Below are 18,098 nucleotides of genomic sequence, written 5' to 3'. Positions count from 1 at the left end.
TATTTTTTGAAACTTTGGAGCCAGTGAGATTTTATGTTCTTGAATGAAGTCTTTTATGCTCACCAAAACTGCATTTATTTGATAAAAAATACAGCAAAAACAGTAATACTGTGAAATATTATTATTCTATTTGAATATATTTTAAAATGTAATATATTCCGGAGATCAAAGCTGTATTTTCAGCATCATTACTCCTGTCTTCAGTGTCACATGATCCTTCAGAAATCATTCTAATATGCAGATTTGTTGCTCAGTAAATATTTCTGATTATTATCAATGTTGAAAAGCTTAATATTTTTTGGGAACTACATTCATTTCAAATATTTGTTTTGTTGTTTAAAACTTTTCAAAAGACACCTTTCAAAGCTCCAGGAGCGTAATATTTCTCATGTTGTGTTCCACAGAATACAGAAATTAATATGCATTTGGAATATAATAATGAGACTTTTATTTTTGTGTTAACTTCTCTTTTAAAGGGGTCATATGATGCAATTTCAAGTTTTCCTTTCTCTTTGGCATGATACAAGCTGTTCATGAATAGATAAGATCCTTAAAGTTGCAAAGACTAAAGTCTCAAACACAAAGACCCAAATATATTCTTTATAAAAGATAAGACTAGTCCACGCCCCCCAAAACACCTTGTTTAAACACGCCCCCACATGTCTACATCACTATGTGGGAAGATTTGTATAATCACGCAAAGAAAGAAGCCGTAACTTTAATTCTCGCTGTTGCCACCGCCACCATGTTGTAGTCTCTGTGTGTTTCGTTGTGAAGGCGAAACTACTTTGTTTGGCTTTCCAAAAGAGGACACAACTAGAAATCAATGTTTAAGTTGTATTTACAACACTGTCCTGGAACAGTTCAACCCAAATATTCAGATGTGTTCAGCACATTTTACAGAGGACTGTTTCCTGAACCTACAATGCCAGCTGTTCTGACAAATAATGCTCACTTACAGTATGTTAGTATTTTTTTTTTTAATGTAAAGAATTTGCCACTGGTGATTCAAATGTGAGTTTTGAGCAGTGTACAGTAGGCTTGTTGTTTCTCTGATCACAAATACAAACAAACTATGCCTCGTTTGTAATAGGTTTTATTGGTTTTGTCTCATCCAGATGGCCTCACAGTGTGGTGAGGGGCATAACATTTTTGTCACACGCTTGAGGTATTCGGCCAATCACAACGCACTGGATAGCTGGCCAATCAGAGCACAACTGGCTTTTCAGAACGATGAGCTTTGTACAAATCAACGCGTTTCAGAAAGGCGGGGTGTAGAGGAGAAACAATGTACAGAAATGTGTTTTTTGAACCTTAAACCACAAACACATTGCATTACACCAAATACATAAAATAATGTTCTTTTTAGCAACATCATATGACCCCTTTAAGTCAAGTCAGCATCTCTTGACCAGCATCCAAAACATCCTGCATGCTAGTCGTTTTATCAGGAACAGCTCGTACCTTCTGGGTCTTGGTGCTCTTGGGGCTGAAGAGGCTCTTTTTGTTAGTGTTCTCATTCGGTTTCTCATCAGGAAAAGAGAACAGTTTGAAGTGATCTTGAGCCTCTTTCTCTAGCTGGTAGCTCAAGTTATGAAGTATGCAGACACAGTTTTCCACCGACTGCTCCCCCATCAACAAAACAACAACAACAACAACAACAAAAACAGAACCAGGAAGTACAATTTTAGCAATATGAGTATTCTGGTAGACATTAAAACTATGGGCTAGATTTACTAAACAGGGCGAATTTGCTTTAAAGTGCAATTCCAAAAAAGCGCTGAAGGGAGTGGAAAATTCTGCATTTGATTTACTTACAATGTGCACATTAAAGAACACAGACGCAGCCAAATTATTTCCATAATGACCAGCACAATCTACCAAGAGCAGTGCAAATTAGCGCCTGCTTTAAAACATGCATTTTTTGGGTGTTAAATAATGGTGCCAATATCATTAATTAGCACTAATTATGTAGCATTATTCTTTTACATTAGGGCATCTGTTTCAGTGACAACATATTTTTCAATGTAGTGTAAATGCTTGGAGATTATGCAGCAAAAATGAAAGTATGATAACCTTGTCATCTGGATCGGCTCTTTCCACCTGAGTCTGAACGTAAGACATGAGCGAGTCGATAAGTCTTGGGCAGCTCCTCATCGATATCCTCTCCTTCTCGCTAGCACAGCTGAGGTTTCTGCGAGAGTACAGCCAGAACTTAACATTAAAACAGACATTCATTTTGCACAATTATTAAATATATGCCAATCTGTGGTGTAACAATCCTCTTTCTGTCCAACCCAAGCACGTCAACATTTTGTGATCTGCCTTCGATAAAAAACAAGTTTGGCAATTAATTATGCAATGCTGATAAGAAAATTTGCATGAAACAACATGACAGCTCCGAGAAATCTGCTGATATTGAGCATGAATGAATTATAAAGCATCATTTAGGTGGTTTAGTGTTTCAAGTCATTGCCTGTGTGAGGGTTTATTGGGTGTTAAAGATGACATCATTTGATAAATAGAGTGTGACTATTTTCATTATGCATTTGACAAAGTAAGAGTTATTGACTCACCCTCATGTCATACAATAGTGTGTACTGTTATTTCTCTGTGGAACAGAGTCATAAAACTTGAAATATAGTTCTTGTTGTTACTTTTACAGTGCCATTTTAGAGTTTCTTGTCAGGAATCTTAACTATGAATGGAAAAATTATTATTTTGTGTGCAGGTGCGTGCTCCATGAAAACTACAAAAAAATGACAGTTTGGAATGACATAAGGGTGCCTAAATGATGACAGAAATTTCAGTTTTGGATTAACTATAAGTGAAAAAAAAAAAAAAAAAAGTATCTGAGTTATTATATTTTGCTAACAAATATTATTTTATTCCTCATCTGTTCAGATGTCACTGTGTTCTTTTACAGTCAGTTTCTGTAACGCACCTTAAACAGCCAGTGGTGTTGTAGAAGACCTCAGGGTCAGTGTGTTTGTTGGTGCTGCTATCAGTCCAAAAGTTGTAAGGCACCACAACGCGTTCTGTAAGCAGCGGCATGGCGTTCCTGATCAGCTTTGGCTTCAGCTTATCAGCCGAGGATAGATTCCACAACAGACCTGAACAGACATCAAAGGGTCACACTCCATACCCCATTTTCTTTTTAAACAGCTTTTGATAAACATTTATATCGAACACAAAACCAATTCATGTCACGTACTTATAACTATAAAGGAAACTATTCACATATGATATGCTGAGATCATAGGACAGCAAATGACACACGGTACAATACACACGGCACAATACAAAGTTGAAGCACAGGAAAGAGTCAAGTGAGAGCGGCACATCTTACCAGTGAGATGTTTCTGTGTTTCTATAATGTTGGTGTTTCTGAGCAAGGTCAGAATGGCCTCTATTCCTTCACAACTTTCCACCTCCAGCTTGTTATTGTTGTCTTTAAAAACTACGTTTCGCAGGGCAGCGGCAGTGATCTGTTGCAGCTGTGGATTGTCACATTTCAGCAGCTGAATAAGAGCAGGAATCCCACCCAAACTACAAACCTTTAAGTGATACAAAACAATACTTATGATTAAATAATTTACAATGATGTGTAGTATTCGATAACATTGCAAAAATATATGGAATATGTAATTAATTATTAGTAACAGACAGACAGAAAAATATATAGTAGGATGGACATACTGATAGATAGATAGATAGATAGATAGATAGATAGATAGATAGATAGATAGATAGATAGATCAAACGCTTCAGGACGCGCAGACGGGGAAAGCGAGCTGGCGCGCTCGTCAGACTCAGGAAGCGCGGATTTCGAACGCCGTTGCCTAGCATCCATCTGGCAAATCTACGCTCTCTACCCAACAAAATGGACGAACTCCTTCTGCTTTCTCGGACAAATAAGGATTTCACACACTCTGCTGCTCTGTGTTTCACGGAAACCTGGCTGAATGACGCCATACCGGACAGCGCGCTCCATCTGCCGGGCTTTCAGCTGTTTAGAGCGGATCGCGACGCAGAATCAACGGGGAAATCGCGTGGTGGCGGGACATGCTTTTACATCAATGAACGGTGGTGTACAGATGTAATTGTGTTAAAGAAGATGTGCTGTCCTAATCTAGAAATGCAGTTTGTCAACTGCAAGCCGTTCTATTCGCCGCGGGAGTTTCACTCGCTCATTCTGGTTAGTGTTTACATCCCTCCGCAAGCGCAAGTAAGTCTGGCTTTACAGAAACTCGCTGAGCACATCACAGAGATAGAACAACAACACCCGGACTCTGTTTTAATCATTCTCGGGGACTTTAATAAAGCCAATCTCTCCCGTGAACTGCCAAAATACAGACAGCATGTTACATGTCCCACCAGAGACAGTAATATATTGGATCACTGTTACACCACAATAAAGGATGCATATCACTCTGTTCCACGAGCAGCTTTGGGACGTTCTGATCACCTTCTGGTTCATCTTATACCGACCTACAGGCAGAAACTAAAATCAGCTAAACCTGTATTAAGGACTGTAAAAAGATGGACTAATGAAGCAGAGCAGGATTTACAATCTTGTTTTGACCTCACTGATTGGAGTGTTTTTGAAGCTGCTGCCACCGATCTGGACGAACTCACAGAGACCGTAACATCATATATCAGTTTCTGTGAGGATATGTGTATTCCTACCAAGACTCAACTAAATTACAACAATGACAAACCGTGGTTCACTGCAAAACTCAGACAGCTCCGTCAGGCCAAAGAAGATGCTTACAGGAAGGGGGACAATGTCTTGTATAAACAGGCTAAATACACACTGGAAAAGGAAATCAGAGTGGCAAAGAGGAATTATTCTGAAAAAATAAGGACTCAGTTCACTTCGAACGACTCAGCATCAGTGTGGAAAAGTCTAAAGAAGATCACCAATTACAAGACACCACCCCCCAGCACTGTGGAAAATCAACGACTGGCAGACGATCTGAACGAGTTTTACTGCAGGTTTGAAAGAACACCCATCACCTGCCCTGAACACCTCTCCACACAACCGTTCACACCAATAACAACTCCTGCAACCAACCCTGAATGCCTCTCCAAACAACCGTTCACACCATTAACAGCTCCTGCAACCCATCCTGAACACCTCTCCAATCAAGCACTCTCACCATTCACACCTCCTGCATCCCCCCTCTCCCCCACACCTGCAATACAGATCAGCGAGGATGCGGTGCGCCAGGTCTTCCGGAAGCAGAAAAGGAAAAAAGCACCAGGCCCAGATTGTGTTACACCAGCCTGTCTGAAATCCTGTGCTGACCAGCTGGCCCCCATCTTCACAAAGATCTTCAACAGATCGCTGGAGCTGTGCGAAGTCCCTTCATGCTTCAAACGCTCCACCATCATCCCCATCCCAAAGAAATCCAAAATTACAGGACTAAATGACTACAGGCCTGTGGCTCTAACGTCTGTAGTCATGAAGTCATTTGAAAAACTGGTGCTGGCCCACCTGAAGGACATCACTGGACCCTTGCTAGATCCTCTTCAGTTTGCCTACAGAGCAAACAGGTCTGTGGACGATGCAGTAAACATTGGACTGCATTATGTTCTGCAACACCTAGACAGACCGGGGACCTATGTGAGGATCCTGTTTGTGGACTTCAGCTCGGCTTTTAATACGATCATGCCAAACCTCCTCCTGCCCAAACTAACTCAGCTCTCCGTGCCCACCTCCGTCTGTCAGTGGATCAACAGCTTCCTGACAGACAGGCAGCAGCTAGTGAGGCTGGGAAAATACACATCCAGCACCCGTACAATCAGCACCGGAGCTCCCCAGGGCTGTGTTCTCTCCCCACTGCTCTAATGACTGCACATCTCAGGACCCCTCTGTCAAGCTCCTGAAGTTTGCAGATGACAACACACTCATCGGCCTCATTCAGGACGGTGACGAGTCTGCTTACAGACAGGAGGTTAAAGAGCTGGCTGTCTGGTGCACTCTCAACAACCTGGAGCTTAACACGCTCAAAACAGTGGAGATGACTGTGGACTTCAGGAGAAACCCCCCTGCACTCCCCCCACTCACCATCATGAACAGCACTGTGACTGCAGTGGAGTCATTCAGGTTCCTGGGCACCACTATCTCTCAGGACCTGAAGTGGGACATTCACATTGACTCCATTGTGAAAAAGGCCCAGCAGAGGTTGTACTTCCTTCGCCAGCTGAGGAAGTTTAACCTGCCACAGGATCTGCTGAAACAGTTCTACTCCACCATCATCGAATCCATCCTCTGCACTTCAGTAACTATCTGGTTCAGCTCAGCTTCTAAATCGGACCTCAGAAGACTACAGAGGGTAGTCCGGACTGCTGAGCGAATCATCGGTTCAACCCTCCCTTCTATTCAAGAACTGTACTTATCCAGAGTGAGCAAAAGGGCTGTTAAAATCACTCTGGACTCCTCACATCCAGCACACTCCCTCTTTGAACTGTTGCCATCTGGTCGACGCTACAGAGCACTGAGCGCCAGAACGACCAGACACAGGAACAGTTTCTTCCCTCAGGCAATCCATCTTATGAACAGCTGATACACACTGAACACACTACACTTTATATTTATATACACATACACTTAATTTATCTAACACACATACTTAGTATACACTTAAATTTTGCACATAATATACATGTACATACATAACTGCATTTTTGTAATATACCTGCCTACAATTGTCAATTTGTATATTGTCATTCCTTGTCTACTTATTTGTATTTTTTGTATTTTTATATTCTTTTATTATGTGTTTTATGTTCTGTCGCTGTCATTCTGTTGTACTGCGGAGCTTCTGTCACGAAAACAAATTCCTCGTATGTGTAAACATACCTGGCAATAAAAGCTCATTCTGATTCTGAATCTTTTAGATAGATAGATAGATAGATAGATAGATAGATAGATAGATAGATAGATAGATAGATAGATAGATAGATAGATAGATAGATAGATAGATAGATAGATAGATAGATAGATAGATAGATAGATAGATAGATATGCCGCGTTTCCACCGAAATTACCCGGAACATTTGTACCAGGAACTTTTTTTCCCAGGAACTTTTTTCCCCCCAGACCTGTTGCTTTCTGCGTTTCCACCGCGGTGTACCGGGAAGATTAGGCAAATAGACTATTTATTAGACTAAATATAGTTTCTCAATACAAAGTACGCTGATTTTGGACGTGCATTCTCGGTAGTGCGGACTTTGTGCATTCGACTCGGGAGTGTGATGTCCGCGACGACGCAAAACCGGGAAATCTGCAAACAGCAGCATATACTTGATAACTTCAGTCAGCTGACCATGGCTACTATTTTCCTCTCTGTATATTTACAATAAAACGAAATAGGATATCAAATACCACTGCCTCCTTTCGCTTTCATTTAAGCATAATAACAGCTGCAGAAATGTACTTAGTTCAGGGATATACAGCCATTACAATGAAACGAAATATTATATAGATTTGCTTTTTTATTTTCATTTTAACATATAGATAAATTGAATACAGACCAAAGAAAACCTGTTAGATTTACCCAAAACGAATTATATTTTATGTTTAACCACTAAAGAGACATCAGAGCCAGCGGCACATATCAGAAGGTCTAGCCGAGGTGAGGCTGCTCTCGGCAGATACATGAGGACTGAGCTCTCGCTGATCGCGTCGAGCTGACCGTCTCTGAGATCGGCGAAACACATGTTTAAATAGGCGCTGTCTTTATAAATAAACCACAGATTTGAGGTTTAAACATCTACATTCTCGCCTGAAATACTTTTAAAATGACATTTCATGACACAATAACAGTAATATTTCGAAAATGTTGATCCGAATAAATGGTGGTTGAAGTCAACCAATGCTGCGTGAACTCAACCAATCAGGATGTTTAGCGGCAAAGTCCCGCCCCCAAAAGTTCAGGAACTTTGAAAAAGTACCACCTCGCCAGCAGGGACTTTCTGAGGGGCATTTTTTTACCCGGAACTTTATTTAGTTCCTGGTTCCTGCGGTGGAAACACACTGAGTACCAGGCCAAAGTTCCTAGTTCCTGGGTAAAGTTCCTGCGGTGGAAACGGGGCAATAGATAGATAGATAGATAGATAGATAGATAGATAGATAGATAGATATAGACAGACAGACAGACAGACAGACAGACAGACAGACAGATAGATAGATAGATAGATAGATAGATAGATAGATAGATAGATAGATAGATAGATAGATAGATAGATAGATAGATAGATATAAACAGACAGACAGACAGACAGACAGACAGACAGACAGACAGATAGATAGATAGATAGATAGATAGATAGATAGATAGATAGATAGATAGATAGATAGATAGATAGATAGATACGGACAGACAGATATAAACAGACATATATAGACAGACAGACAGAAATATAGATAGACAGACAGACAGATAGATATAAATGGACGGATGGACGGACGGACAGACAGATAGATAACCTTTTGCTTGGCTCTGTCTTCAGTGAAGGTGTGGTGCTGTATGAATGAAGCTCCACACAGCTGATGGCTGGTGTCTGAGTGTGACAGATAGTCCACTGCCTCCTTCAGAGTGATGTTAGGAACAGATCCATCAGCACCACTCACACTGAACAATGTTTAAGAAACAAGTAACAGACAAACACAGTCATATAGCTTTGAAAAATTACTGTATGAAAAAGACTGTAAAATTTAAATGTGCATTTTCTAAAATTATTTTTTAAAGCACACTAGCATATAGAAGATTCAAGGTATCTGTAAAATAAATGTTTAGAAAAAAAAAAGTGAAGCATAACAGAAAATGCGCTTTTACAAACTACTATTAGCGCATAAGATAAATAAACTACAAATTGCAGCCAAGATGCAGCACACTCACCCTAGCGCTTCTGATTTGTTCTTGGTAGTGGTGACTTTCGTAATTGTCTGTGATTGGCTGAGGGGAGGTTTGATGCTTGCGACCTGTGATTGGCTGGTGCTGGCAGGCAAGTTATTCTCCTGGAGTCTCATGGATTGTCCAGTCGCCCAGTTATATCGCACAGTTGAAGACCTGGACTGCTGGGTAACTGTGGCGCCTGCCTTATTCAAGGCTGGGTCACTGACACCACGTCTCATCCCGTTGGAATGAGACTGTGCATTCCAGTTCATCTGAGACTCCCTCTGGCTGCTCGGGGTTTGTCTTCTCACTGTGTTCTTCACTGACAAGCTGCGACCAGTCTGGGCAAATAAAAAGCAATGAAGAATAAATGCTAATGGTTTAAGAAAAATCATAAATAAGATAGTAATATTTATTATCAGTATTTATATGCATACAACTTCAGCTAAATCAGAAAATAATTATGAATTGACCCTTAGTTTCCATAACAAAAATTTTCAATAGAAATGTGATGTTTGTTGTGGAAGCTTCTTTCCGTCACAGATTAAAAATATTACAAAAATGTAATTCATTTTAACTTTCTCACAATTGCGATTTTATATTTCACAATTCAAACTTTTTTCCTCCAAATTAAGTTTATATCTCTCAAATCTGAAATTTGTTTTAGAATTAAAATTTTATCTCACAGTTCAACTTTATCATATTTGTGTTTGTATCTTGCAATTCAGAGTTTCTAAGAATGATACATTTATATCTTGCAATTGCGAGCTATTAATTGTGAGATGTAAACATAAAATTTTTTGAAGAAAAAAAAGCATGAATTGTGAGATAAAATGTTGCAATTACCTTTTTTATTCCATAACAGAAATAAGCTTTCATTCATTCATTCGTTCATTTAAAGGGGTGGTTGACTTTTTTTTCTAGGCTTGATTGTGTTTATGGTAGTGTTGCACGGTGCACCAATACTTCAAAAGTATCACGATTCTCGAAAAATTAAAAACGTCACGATTCCTAAATTTATTAGTATCGATACTTCACGCTTTCAGTGCCTCCCTATTGATGTCTGTGTGTTTTCTCCTCACGCAAGCAGCAAAAAAGCGCTACAGTGAGATGGCTGCATTAGTGGCTTTACTAAAATGTGTGCATAATCGCATTAAATAGTTTAAATAAATTGTTCAGATGAACAAAGCACGAGGTTTTCTTGCATAATTAACATTTTAATTGTTTGGTCAGACAGTTCGTATAAAATATTCACATTAATCAGGGATTTAATGTGTACTTATGTTCTGTATGCTAAATATGAAAACGAGCGTATCTGCACAGCACCTATAACTGCGCTTTTTGTTTCTGCTGATTGCTGATCGAGATCAACATGCTTGGCTCACTGACCCTGTATACTCATTAATTTCGTTCATAAACGAGATGTATCAGTTCATTCAGCTCGTTCACGAATGAGAAGATCTCTCGATCTCGTTCAGTGAAGGGCGTATGGATTCACTACATTCAACAAATCACATGCTCCGTCACATCTTGAGTAACTCTTTGACAGGATGAAACAGCTCACAGAGCTGTTCACGAGCTGCGCATGCGCTGCTAATAGCGCCGAGCTCGCGCGCTGCTGTGCAGGGAGCAACTTCAGTGAACAAGAAATATGAGTCTAGTAGCAACGTATCTTCCGTGATGCCCCCGATGCGCGGGGCGGGTAAAGTAATTTTACTTTATTTGCGGGCTGGGGCGGGCCAAATTATTTCATAAAAGCGGGACCCGCGGGTTGGAAAAAACCCCGACCCGTGCATCACTAGGCTGCATGTGCGAGCACGAGTGATACTGTGGCCGCCGGTCCACAACTGGTAGAAAAAGGTGACGCTCAATAAAGATGACGCTCATTAAAGCTCACTGGCTGAGTTTTCTCCTCTGAAAGAAAAGGTTGCACAACTGACAGAATAAGTTACAATATCTGAGATATTGCTGCAAATTTTTATTTTATTTTTTACTTGAATGCCATTGCTTAAATTGATATTATTTATCTTTTTAATCTTTAATCTTCTGAGTTCAGAAACATTTTTTAATATATCTGCTGTTCATATGTTCATTTTTTAGTGTGTTATATGATTAAAATGTTGTCCCGGTTTTAAAATAAAGCACATCAATGATATTTGAGAGTGTATTATCGATTTTCAGGAAAAGTATCGAAAAAGTATCGAAATCGCAATTCTTGACTAGGTATCGGTATCGAAACAATAATTTTGGTATAGTGACAACACTAGTTTATGGGGTGCAGTCTAACATGTGTTAGTGCTTAGTTTTCACAATTTAATTTTTCACACTCTGTCCTTTCTCCTTTGAGCGCTCCAATAACTTCCTGTTTACATGAAACCCATCCTTAAGAAATACAGTGCCATGAAAAGGTTTTTGCCCCCCTACTGTTTTTTTGTTTAAAAAAAACTAATAAAAACTACCCCAATAGGGAAAAACAGGCAGGCAGGCCAGGAACAAGGCACATCAAAAGCAGAGCAGAGCAGAGCAGAGCAGCAGGCACACACCACACATTTACATTTACATTTAATCATTTAGCAGATGCTTTTATCCAAAGAGACTTACAAATGAGAACAATAGAAGCAGTCAGGTCAACAATAGAACAACAACAGTATACAAGTGCCATGACAAGTCTCAGTTAGTCTAGTATAGAACGCATAGCCAGGTTTTTTTTTTTTTTTAATAAATGTAAAGACAAGAAAATGAAAAGTGCTAGTATAAGTTGATTAAATGCTGTCGAAAAAGATGAGTATTAAGATGTTTCTTGAAAATGAGTAAAGAGAATGGGAGGTCATTCCACCAGCTGGGCACAGTCCAGGAAAAGGTCTGAAAGGAGTGATTTTGAACTTCTTTGGGATGCCACCACAAGGCGTCGTTCACTTGCAGAGTGCAAACCTCTGGTGGGCACATAAGATTTAACCAGTGAGTTTAGGTATGTTGGTGCCATGCCAGTGGTCGTCCTGTAGGCTAGCATCAGTACCTTGAATTTGATGCGAGCGGCTACTGGTAGCCAGTGTAACCTGATGAGGAGAGGAGTAACGTGAGCTTTTTTTGGCTCATTGAAGACAACCCTTGCTGCTGCATTCTGGATCAATTGCAGAGGCTTGACACATACAACAAGAACTTCTGACAAAGAAACAGCACAGGACTGCAGACACCAGGAGAATAAATAGGGAGACAAATTAGGAGGGTATCGAGAAAGACACAGTTGGAATTACTGAAACAATAATGAGATAACAAGAAGGGCGGGGTCAGACAATAGACAGGAGAGCACATGGTACCAACAAAAAAACAACAAGCCATGTGCTCAACAAACTGACACAGTGACCTCTGGTGGCCTTCAAAGGCAGACCAGCTGAATATCGTGACAGAATGCTCCCCAATCCAAAAGTCCAGGAGGGAGGTGGACCAGAGACGGATGAGGGTAAAGCATGCTCAGCTAAATCCCACTAGTGCGAAGCTGAAGCCCACCACAGCCACTCAGAAAACCTCCACGCCAGTGCAGAAGACCATCACAGCGGAGCAGGAATGACTGAAGATCCCCAAGGAGGAGCAGACGACCACTACTGCAAAGCATGGCACATACTGCAAAGCGGGCCACCATGGTGGATCGGGTGGAGCTGGAGACCACCACATTGGTGCAGGTGGGGCTGAAGACCATCACGGTGGCACTGTAGATCACCAAGGCAGCGCAGGCAGAGTTCTTGACCACCACAGCTGAGCAGGTTCTTGAGTGAACTCTGAGAGCTCCTAGATTGGAGCAGGCTCTGGAGTGGACTCTGAAGGCCCTTGGGCTGGAGCAGGTTCTTGAGTGGATTCTGAGCCTTCCCGGATTGGAACAGGCTTTTGAGGGGGCTCTGAAGGCTCCCAGACTGGAACTGATTCTCGAGTGGACTCTGAAGCAGGCTCCCGGGAAGCCAAAGCGAACTCCGGCCCATGCCCACAGAAAAGCTCTAAGGTGAAAGGAGAAGACATCCTTCCTGACAATGGCAGCAGCAGTGAAATCGAGCTGCTCTGTAGCAGCCACCACGGACTAGACAAGAAGAGCAGGCTGCTCAGTGAGAGCCATGAGAGTGGGCTGTTATGTGGTAGGCTGTACTGGAGTGGATAGCTCAGGGACCTTTGAAACCACTGAACTAAGGACCACTTGCATTGTGTACTCCAGGACCACCAGACTAGGGACCACCAGTTTCAGGTCGTCCTGAACAACCGGACTAGTTAACAGCCTAAAGATGCCAGCAGCTCTGACAGACCTCCGCGGTGAGTCCGCCAAACTGGAAGCCAGCCTCAAAAGCCTTGGGCTCACCTTGAGAAAAGGTTCCAGACTGGCAGCCATTCTATGGAAAGGCTCTGGAAAGCTAGCCACGAAGAGACAAGATGCTGGAGTGGCGGCCATGATGGAATGAGAAACTGGTGTGGTGGCCATGACCGGACGAGACTCAGGACTGGTGGCCATCCTGTGAAGAGGCTCTGGACTGGCGGCCATTTTGGTATAAGGCTCTGAACTGGGGGCCATCTTGTGAAGAGGCAACACATGAGAAAGCACCTCTCGTTGCAGAGCTGACTGCCTTCCACTGAGGACAAACGAGTCCAAAAAACCCTTAAAAGACAAATGCTCTAACCCAAACATCCTCCATGTGCTAATGGGCTTGTCCATGGCATACAGGTGCATCTCAATAAATTAGAATGTCGTGGAAAAGTTCATTTAGTTCAGTAATTCAACTCAAATTGTGAAACTTGTGTATTAAATAAATTAAATGCACACAGACTGAAGTAGTTTAAGTCTTTGGTTCTTTTAAATGTGATGATTTTGGCTCACATTTAACAAAAACCCACCAATTCACTGAATTCACATATGAACAAATTAGAATATGGTGACATGCCAATCAGTTAATCAACTCAATACACCTGCAAAGATTTCCTGAGCCTCAGTTTGGTTCACTAGGCTACACAATCACGGAAAAGACTGCTGATCTGACAGTTTTCCACAAGACAATCATTGACACCCTTCACAAGGAGGGTAAGCCACAAACATTCATTGCCAAAAAAGCTGGCTGTTCACAAGAGAGCTGTATCCAAGCATGTTAACAGAAAGTTGAGTAGAAGGAAAAAGTGTGAAAGAAAAAATGCACAACCAACTGAGAGAACCGCACCCTTATGAAGATTGTCAAGCAAAATCGATTCAAGAATTTGAGTGAACTTCACAAGGAATGGACTGAGCCTGGGGTCAAGGTATCATGAGCCAACACACACAGACGTGTCAAGGAATTTGCTGAACCACAGACAATGTCAGAGGCATCTTATCCGGGCTAAGGAGAAGAACAACTGGACTGTTGCTCAGTAGTCCAAAGTCCTCTTTTCAGATGAGAGCAAGATTTGTATTTCTTTTGGAAACCAAGGTCCTAGAGTCTGGAGGAAGGCTTGAGAAGCTCATAGCACAAGTTGCTTGAAGTCCAGTGTTAAGTTTCCACAGTCTGTGATGATTTGGGTTGCAATATCATCTGCTGGTGTTGGTCCATTGTGTTTTTTTGGGAAACCAAAGTCACTGCACCCATTTACCAGGAAATTTTGGAGCACTTCATGCTTCCTTCTGCTGACCAGCTTTTTGAAGATGCTGATTTCATTTTCCAGCAGGATTTGGCACCTGCCCACACTGCCAAAAGCACCAAAAGTTGGTTATATGACCATGGTGTTGGTGTGCTTGATTGGCCAGTAAACTCACCAGACCTGAACCCCATAGAGAATCTATGGGGTATTGTCAAGAGGAAAATGAGAAACAAGAGACAAAGAAATGCAGATGAGCTGAAGGCCACTGTCAAAGAAACCTGGGCCTCTATACCACCTCAGCAGTGCCACAAACTGATCACCTCCATGCCACACCGAATTGAGGCAGTAATTAAAGCAAAAGTAGCCCTTACCAAGTATTGAGTACATGTACAATAAATTAATATGCTTCCCAGAAGGCCAACAATTCACTAAAAATTTGAAATTATGAAGTATAAATAGATTTGATGCTTGCGACCTGTGATTTGCTGGTGCTGGCAGGCAGGTTATTCTCCTGGTGTCTCATGGATTGTCCAGTCGCTCTGTTATATCGCACAGTTGAAGACCTGGACTGCTGGGTAATTGTGCCGGCTGCCTTATTCAAAGCTGGGTCGCTGCCACCGCGTCTCATCCCATTAGGCGGAGACTGTGCATTCCAGTTCATCTGAGACTCCCAATGGCTGCTCGGGGTTTGTCTTCTCACTGTGTTGCGCACTGACAAGCTGCTACCAGTCTGGGCAAATAAAAAGCAATGATGAATAAAGCACTAATGGATTAAGAAAAAAATCATGAATAAGATAAATTAATATTTATTATCAGTATTTATATGCATACAACTTCAGCAAATCATCGAACAATCATCGAAGCGCTCACACCAGTTAAATGAACAGGGTAAAACACTCTCGGGGGGTTCAAAAGGCCTAGTGTGAGTACACCTTTAATTTCCACAACAATTTTTTTACGTAGAAATGTGATGTTTGTTGTGGAAGTTTTTTTTTCTGTCAAAGAATAAAAATATTTAAAAAGTTCATACATTTTTTGCTTTCTCACAATTTTGATCATACAGTATATCTCACAAATCTGACATTTGTCTCACAATTGCGATTTAACTAACAATTCTAACTTTTTCCCTCCTTTATATCTCACAAATGAGACTTTTTGTCTCAGATGTTTTTATATCTTGCTATTCAGTGTTCATAATTCAGACTTTTTCAGAATTGTGACTTTTTATCTTGCAATTGCGAGTTATTAATTGTGATTTAATTTTTCACACTCTGTCCTTTCTCATTTGAACGCTCCGATGACTTCCCGTTTATATGAAGTCCATCCCTCAGAAATACAGTGGTGTGAAAAGTGTTTTGCCCCCTTCCTGTTTTTTTTATTTTATTTTATTTTTATTTTATTAATGCAGCAGCAAGGGTTGTCTTCAATGAGCCGGAAAAAGCTAACGTTACTCCTCTCCTCATCAGGTTACACTGGCTACCAGTAGCCGCTCGCATCAAATTCAAGGTACTGATGCTTGCCTACAAGACGACCACTGGGACGGCACCAACTTACCTAAACTCACTGGTTAAATCTTATGTGCCCTCCAGAAGTTTGCGCTCTGCAAGTGAACGATGCCTTGTGGTGCCATCCCAAAGAAGTTCAAAATCACTCTCAAGGACCTTTTCCTGGACTGTGCCCAGCTGGTGGAATGACCTCCCAATCTCAATTCGTACAGCTGAGTCTTTACTCATTTTAAAGAAACATCTAAAGACTCATCTTTTTTTGTCTGCACTTAACCAACTAACACTACCACTTTTCCTTTTCTTGTCTTTTCATTTATAAAAAAAAAAAAAAAAAAATCCTGGCTATGTGTTCTATATTAGACTAATTGAGAGTTGTCATGGCACTTGTATACTGTAGTTGTTCTCTTGTTGACCTGACTGCTTCTATTGTTCTCATTTGTAAGTCGCTTTGGATAAAAGCGTCTGCTAAATGATTAAATGTAAATGTAAATGTAAGTAAATTTCTATTTTTAAATTAATTAATTGTAGTCCCTACAAGCTATTTTTGCAGGCATTAAACTGCCAGAATTTTTAAAGATTATATCTCTGGTTTTTATATCTCAGGACCCACTCATTTTCAATATAATACTCTAGATTTAATACTGTCACATGGAACTGATGTTGATGGTGCTGAAATTATGCAACCAAGTGATGATATCTCAGATCACTATTTATTTTTGGGCAAACTTCATATAGCTAAAACTGTAAATTCTACTTCTTGTTACAAGTATTGTAGAACCATCACTTCTACCACAAAAGACTGCTTCGTAAGTAATCTTTGTGAAGTATCTGAATTACTTAGCATATCCAAAACCTCAGAACAACTTGAATATGTAACAGAAACTATGGACTCTCTGTCTTTTCTAGCATTTTAAATACAGTTGTTCCTTTATGCTTAAGGAAGGTCAAGGAAAACAGTCTGAAATTATGGTATAATGAGCACACTCGCACCCTAAAGAGAGCAGCCCGGAAAATGGAGCGCAGCTGGAGGAAAACAAGACTAGAGGTATTTCCTATTGCTTGGAGGGAAAGTAACCTATCCTACAGAAAAGCATTAAAAACTGCTAAATCTGATTACTTTTCGTCTATTTTAGAAGAAAACAAACATAACCCCAGGTATTTATTCAATACAGTGGCTAAATGAAAAATAAAGCATCAACAAGTGTTGACATTGCCCAATATCACAGCAGTAATGACTTTATGAACTACTTTACCTCTAAGATCGATACTATTAGAGATAAAATTGAAACCATTCAGCTGTCAGCTACAATATTGCATCAGACAGTGCATTATAGATCCCCTGAGGAACAGTTCCACTCATTCTCTACTATAGGAGAGGAAGAATTGTATAAACTTGTTAAATCATCTAAACCAACAACATGTATGATAGACCCTATTCAATCTAAGCTCCTAAAAGAGGTGCTTCAAGAAGTCATAGATCCTCTTTTGACTATTATTAATTCCTCATTGTCATTAGGATATGTACCAAAAACCTTCAAACTGGCTGTTATTAAGCCTCTCATCAAAAAAACACAACTTGACCCCAAAGACACGCTCTCTCTCTCGCTCTCTCCCTCTCTCTCTGTCTCTCTCTATCCATGCCTTTTTTTGCATTGGCATCTATGTTTAATGTATGCTTCTGTTTAGTCAGATGTTTCATGTTCCCCTGTAGTGTAGTTTAATAAACATCCATATGTATTCACACTTGGTTGTCTGTGTTCACTGCTCACAGGACGAGGTCACTTTAACGTTAAGGTTTTCGTTACATGCTCTGGGAGCAATGTATTAGTAATAAAATAATTTGTCGTGGCCAGAGAAATGATTTCACGTTCAGTAAAAGTCAATAAACGATAAACACTGTCCGTCCTGCGGATGAACAAATCATTTTATTGTACTATTAATGCTATAATGCTACAAGTAATTCCTGAATATGAATGTAATAATAATGACCCGTTATGATTAATTATGTACATCTTACTTTGAGCTAATTTGTTACATTTATCATTTTTATTATTATTAATGTTGAAAAGAGCTGTGTCACTTGATTATACATTTAGTCATGAAT

General features: G+C 40.5%; 1 protein-coding gene across 3 annotated transcripts in view; it reads right to left on the bottom strand.

The window, feature by feature from the left end:
* LOC132117922 (plakophilin-1) overlaps positions 1 to 18,098 on the bottom strand; it is a 50,661-nt gene that overhangs the window by 6,789 nt on the left and 25,774 nt on the right. For 2 of the 3 annotated variants that reach the window (XM_059527286.1, XM_059527285.1), the window contains exons 3-9: positions 14,965 to 15,219; positions 8,910 to 9,247; positions 8,498 to 8,642; positions 3,350 to 3,557; positions 2,945 to 3,113; positions 2,077 to 2,194; positions 1,465 to 1,623 (exon numbers count right to left, since the gene is read on the bottom strand). In XM_059527286.1, the coding sequence (XP_059383269.1) occupies positions 1,465 to 1,623; positions 2,077 to 2,194; positions 2,945 to 3,113; positions 3,350 to 3,557; positions 8,498 to 8,642; positions 8,910 to 9,247; positions 14,965 to 15,219 (1,392 nt within the window). The remainder of the gene's footprint in view (positions 1 to 1,464; positions 1,624 to 2,076; positions 2,195 to 2,944; positions 3,114 to 3,349; positions 3,558 to 8,497; positions 8,643 to 8,909; positions 9,248 to 14,964; positions 15,220 to 18,098) is intronic. The other variant, XM_059527287.1, reaches the window with a different exon arrangement.

Source organism: Carassius carassius, chromosome 37, assembly GCF_963082965.1.
Source record: "Carassius carassius chromosome 37, fCarCar2.1, whole genome shotgun sequence".
Classification (NCBI taxonomy): domain Eukaryota; kingdom Metazoa; phylum Chordata; class Actinopteri; order Cypriniformes; family Cyprinidae; genus Carassius; species Carassius carassius.
This window is presented reverse-complemented; position numbering and strand designations above follow the sequence as displayed.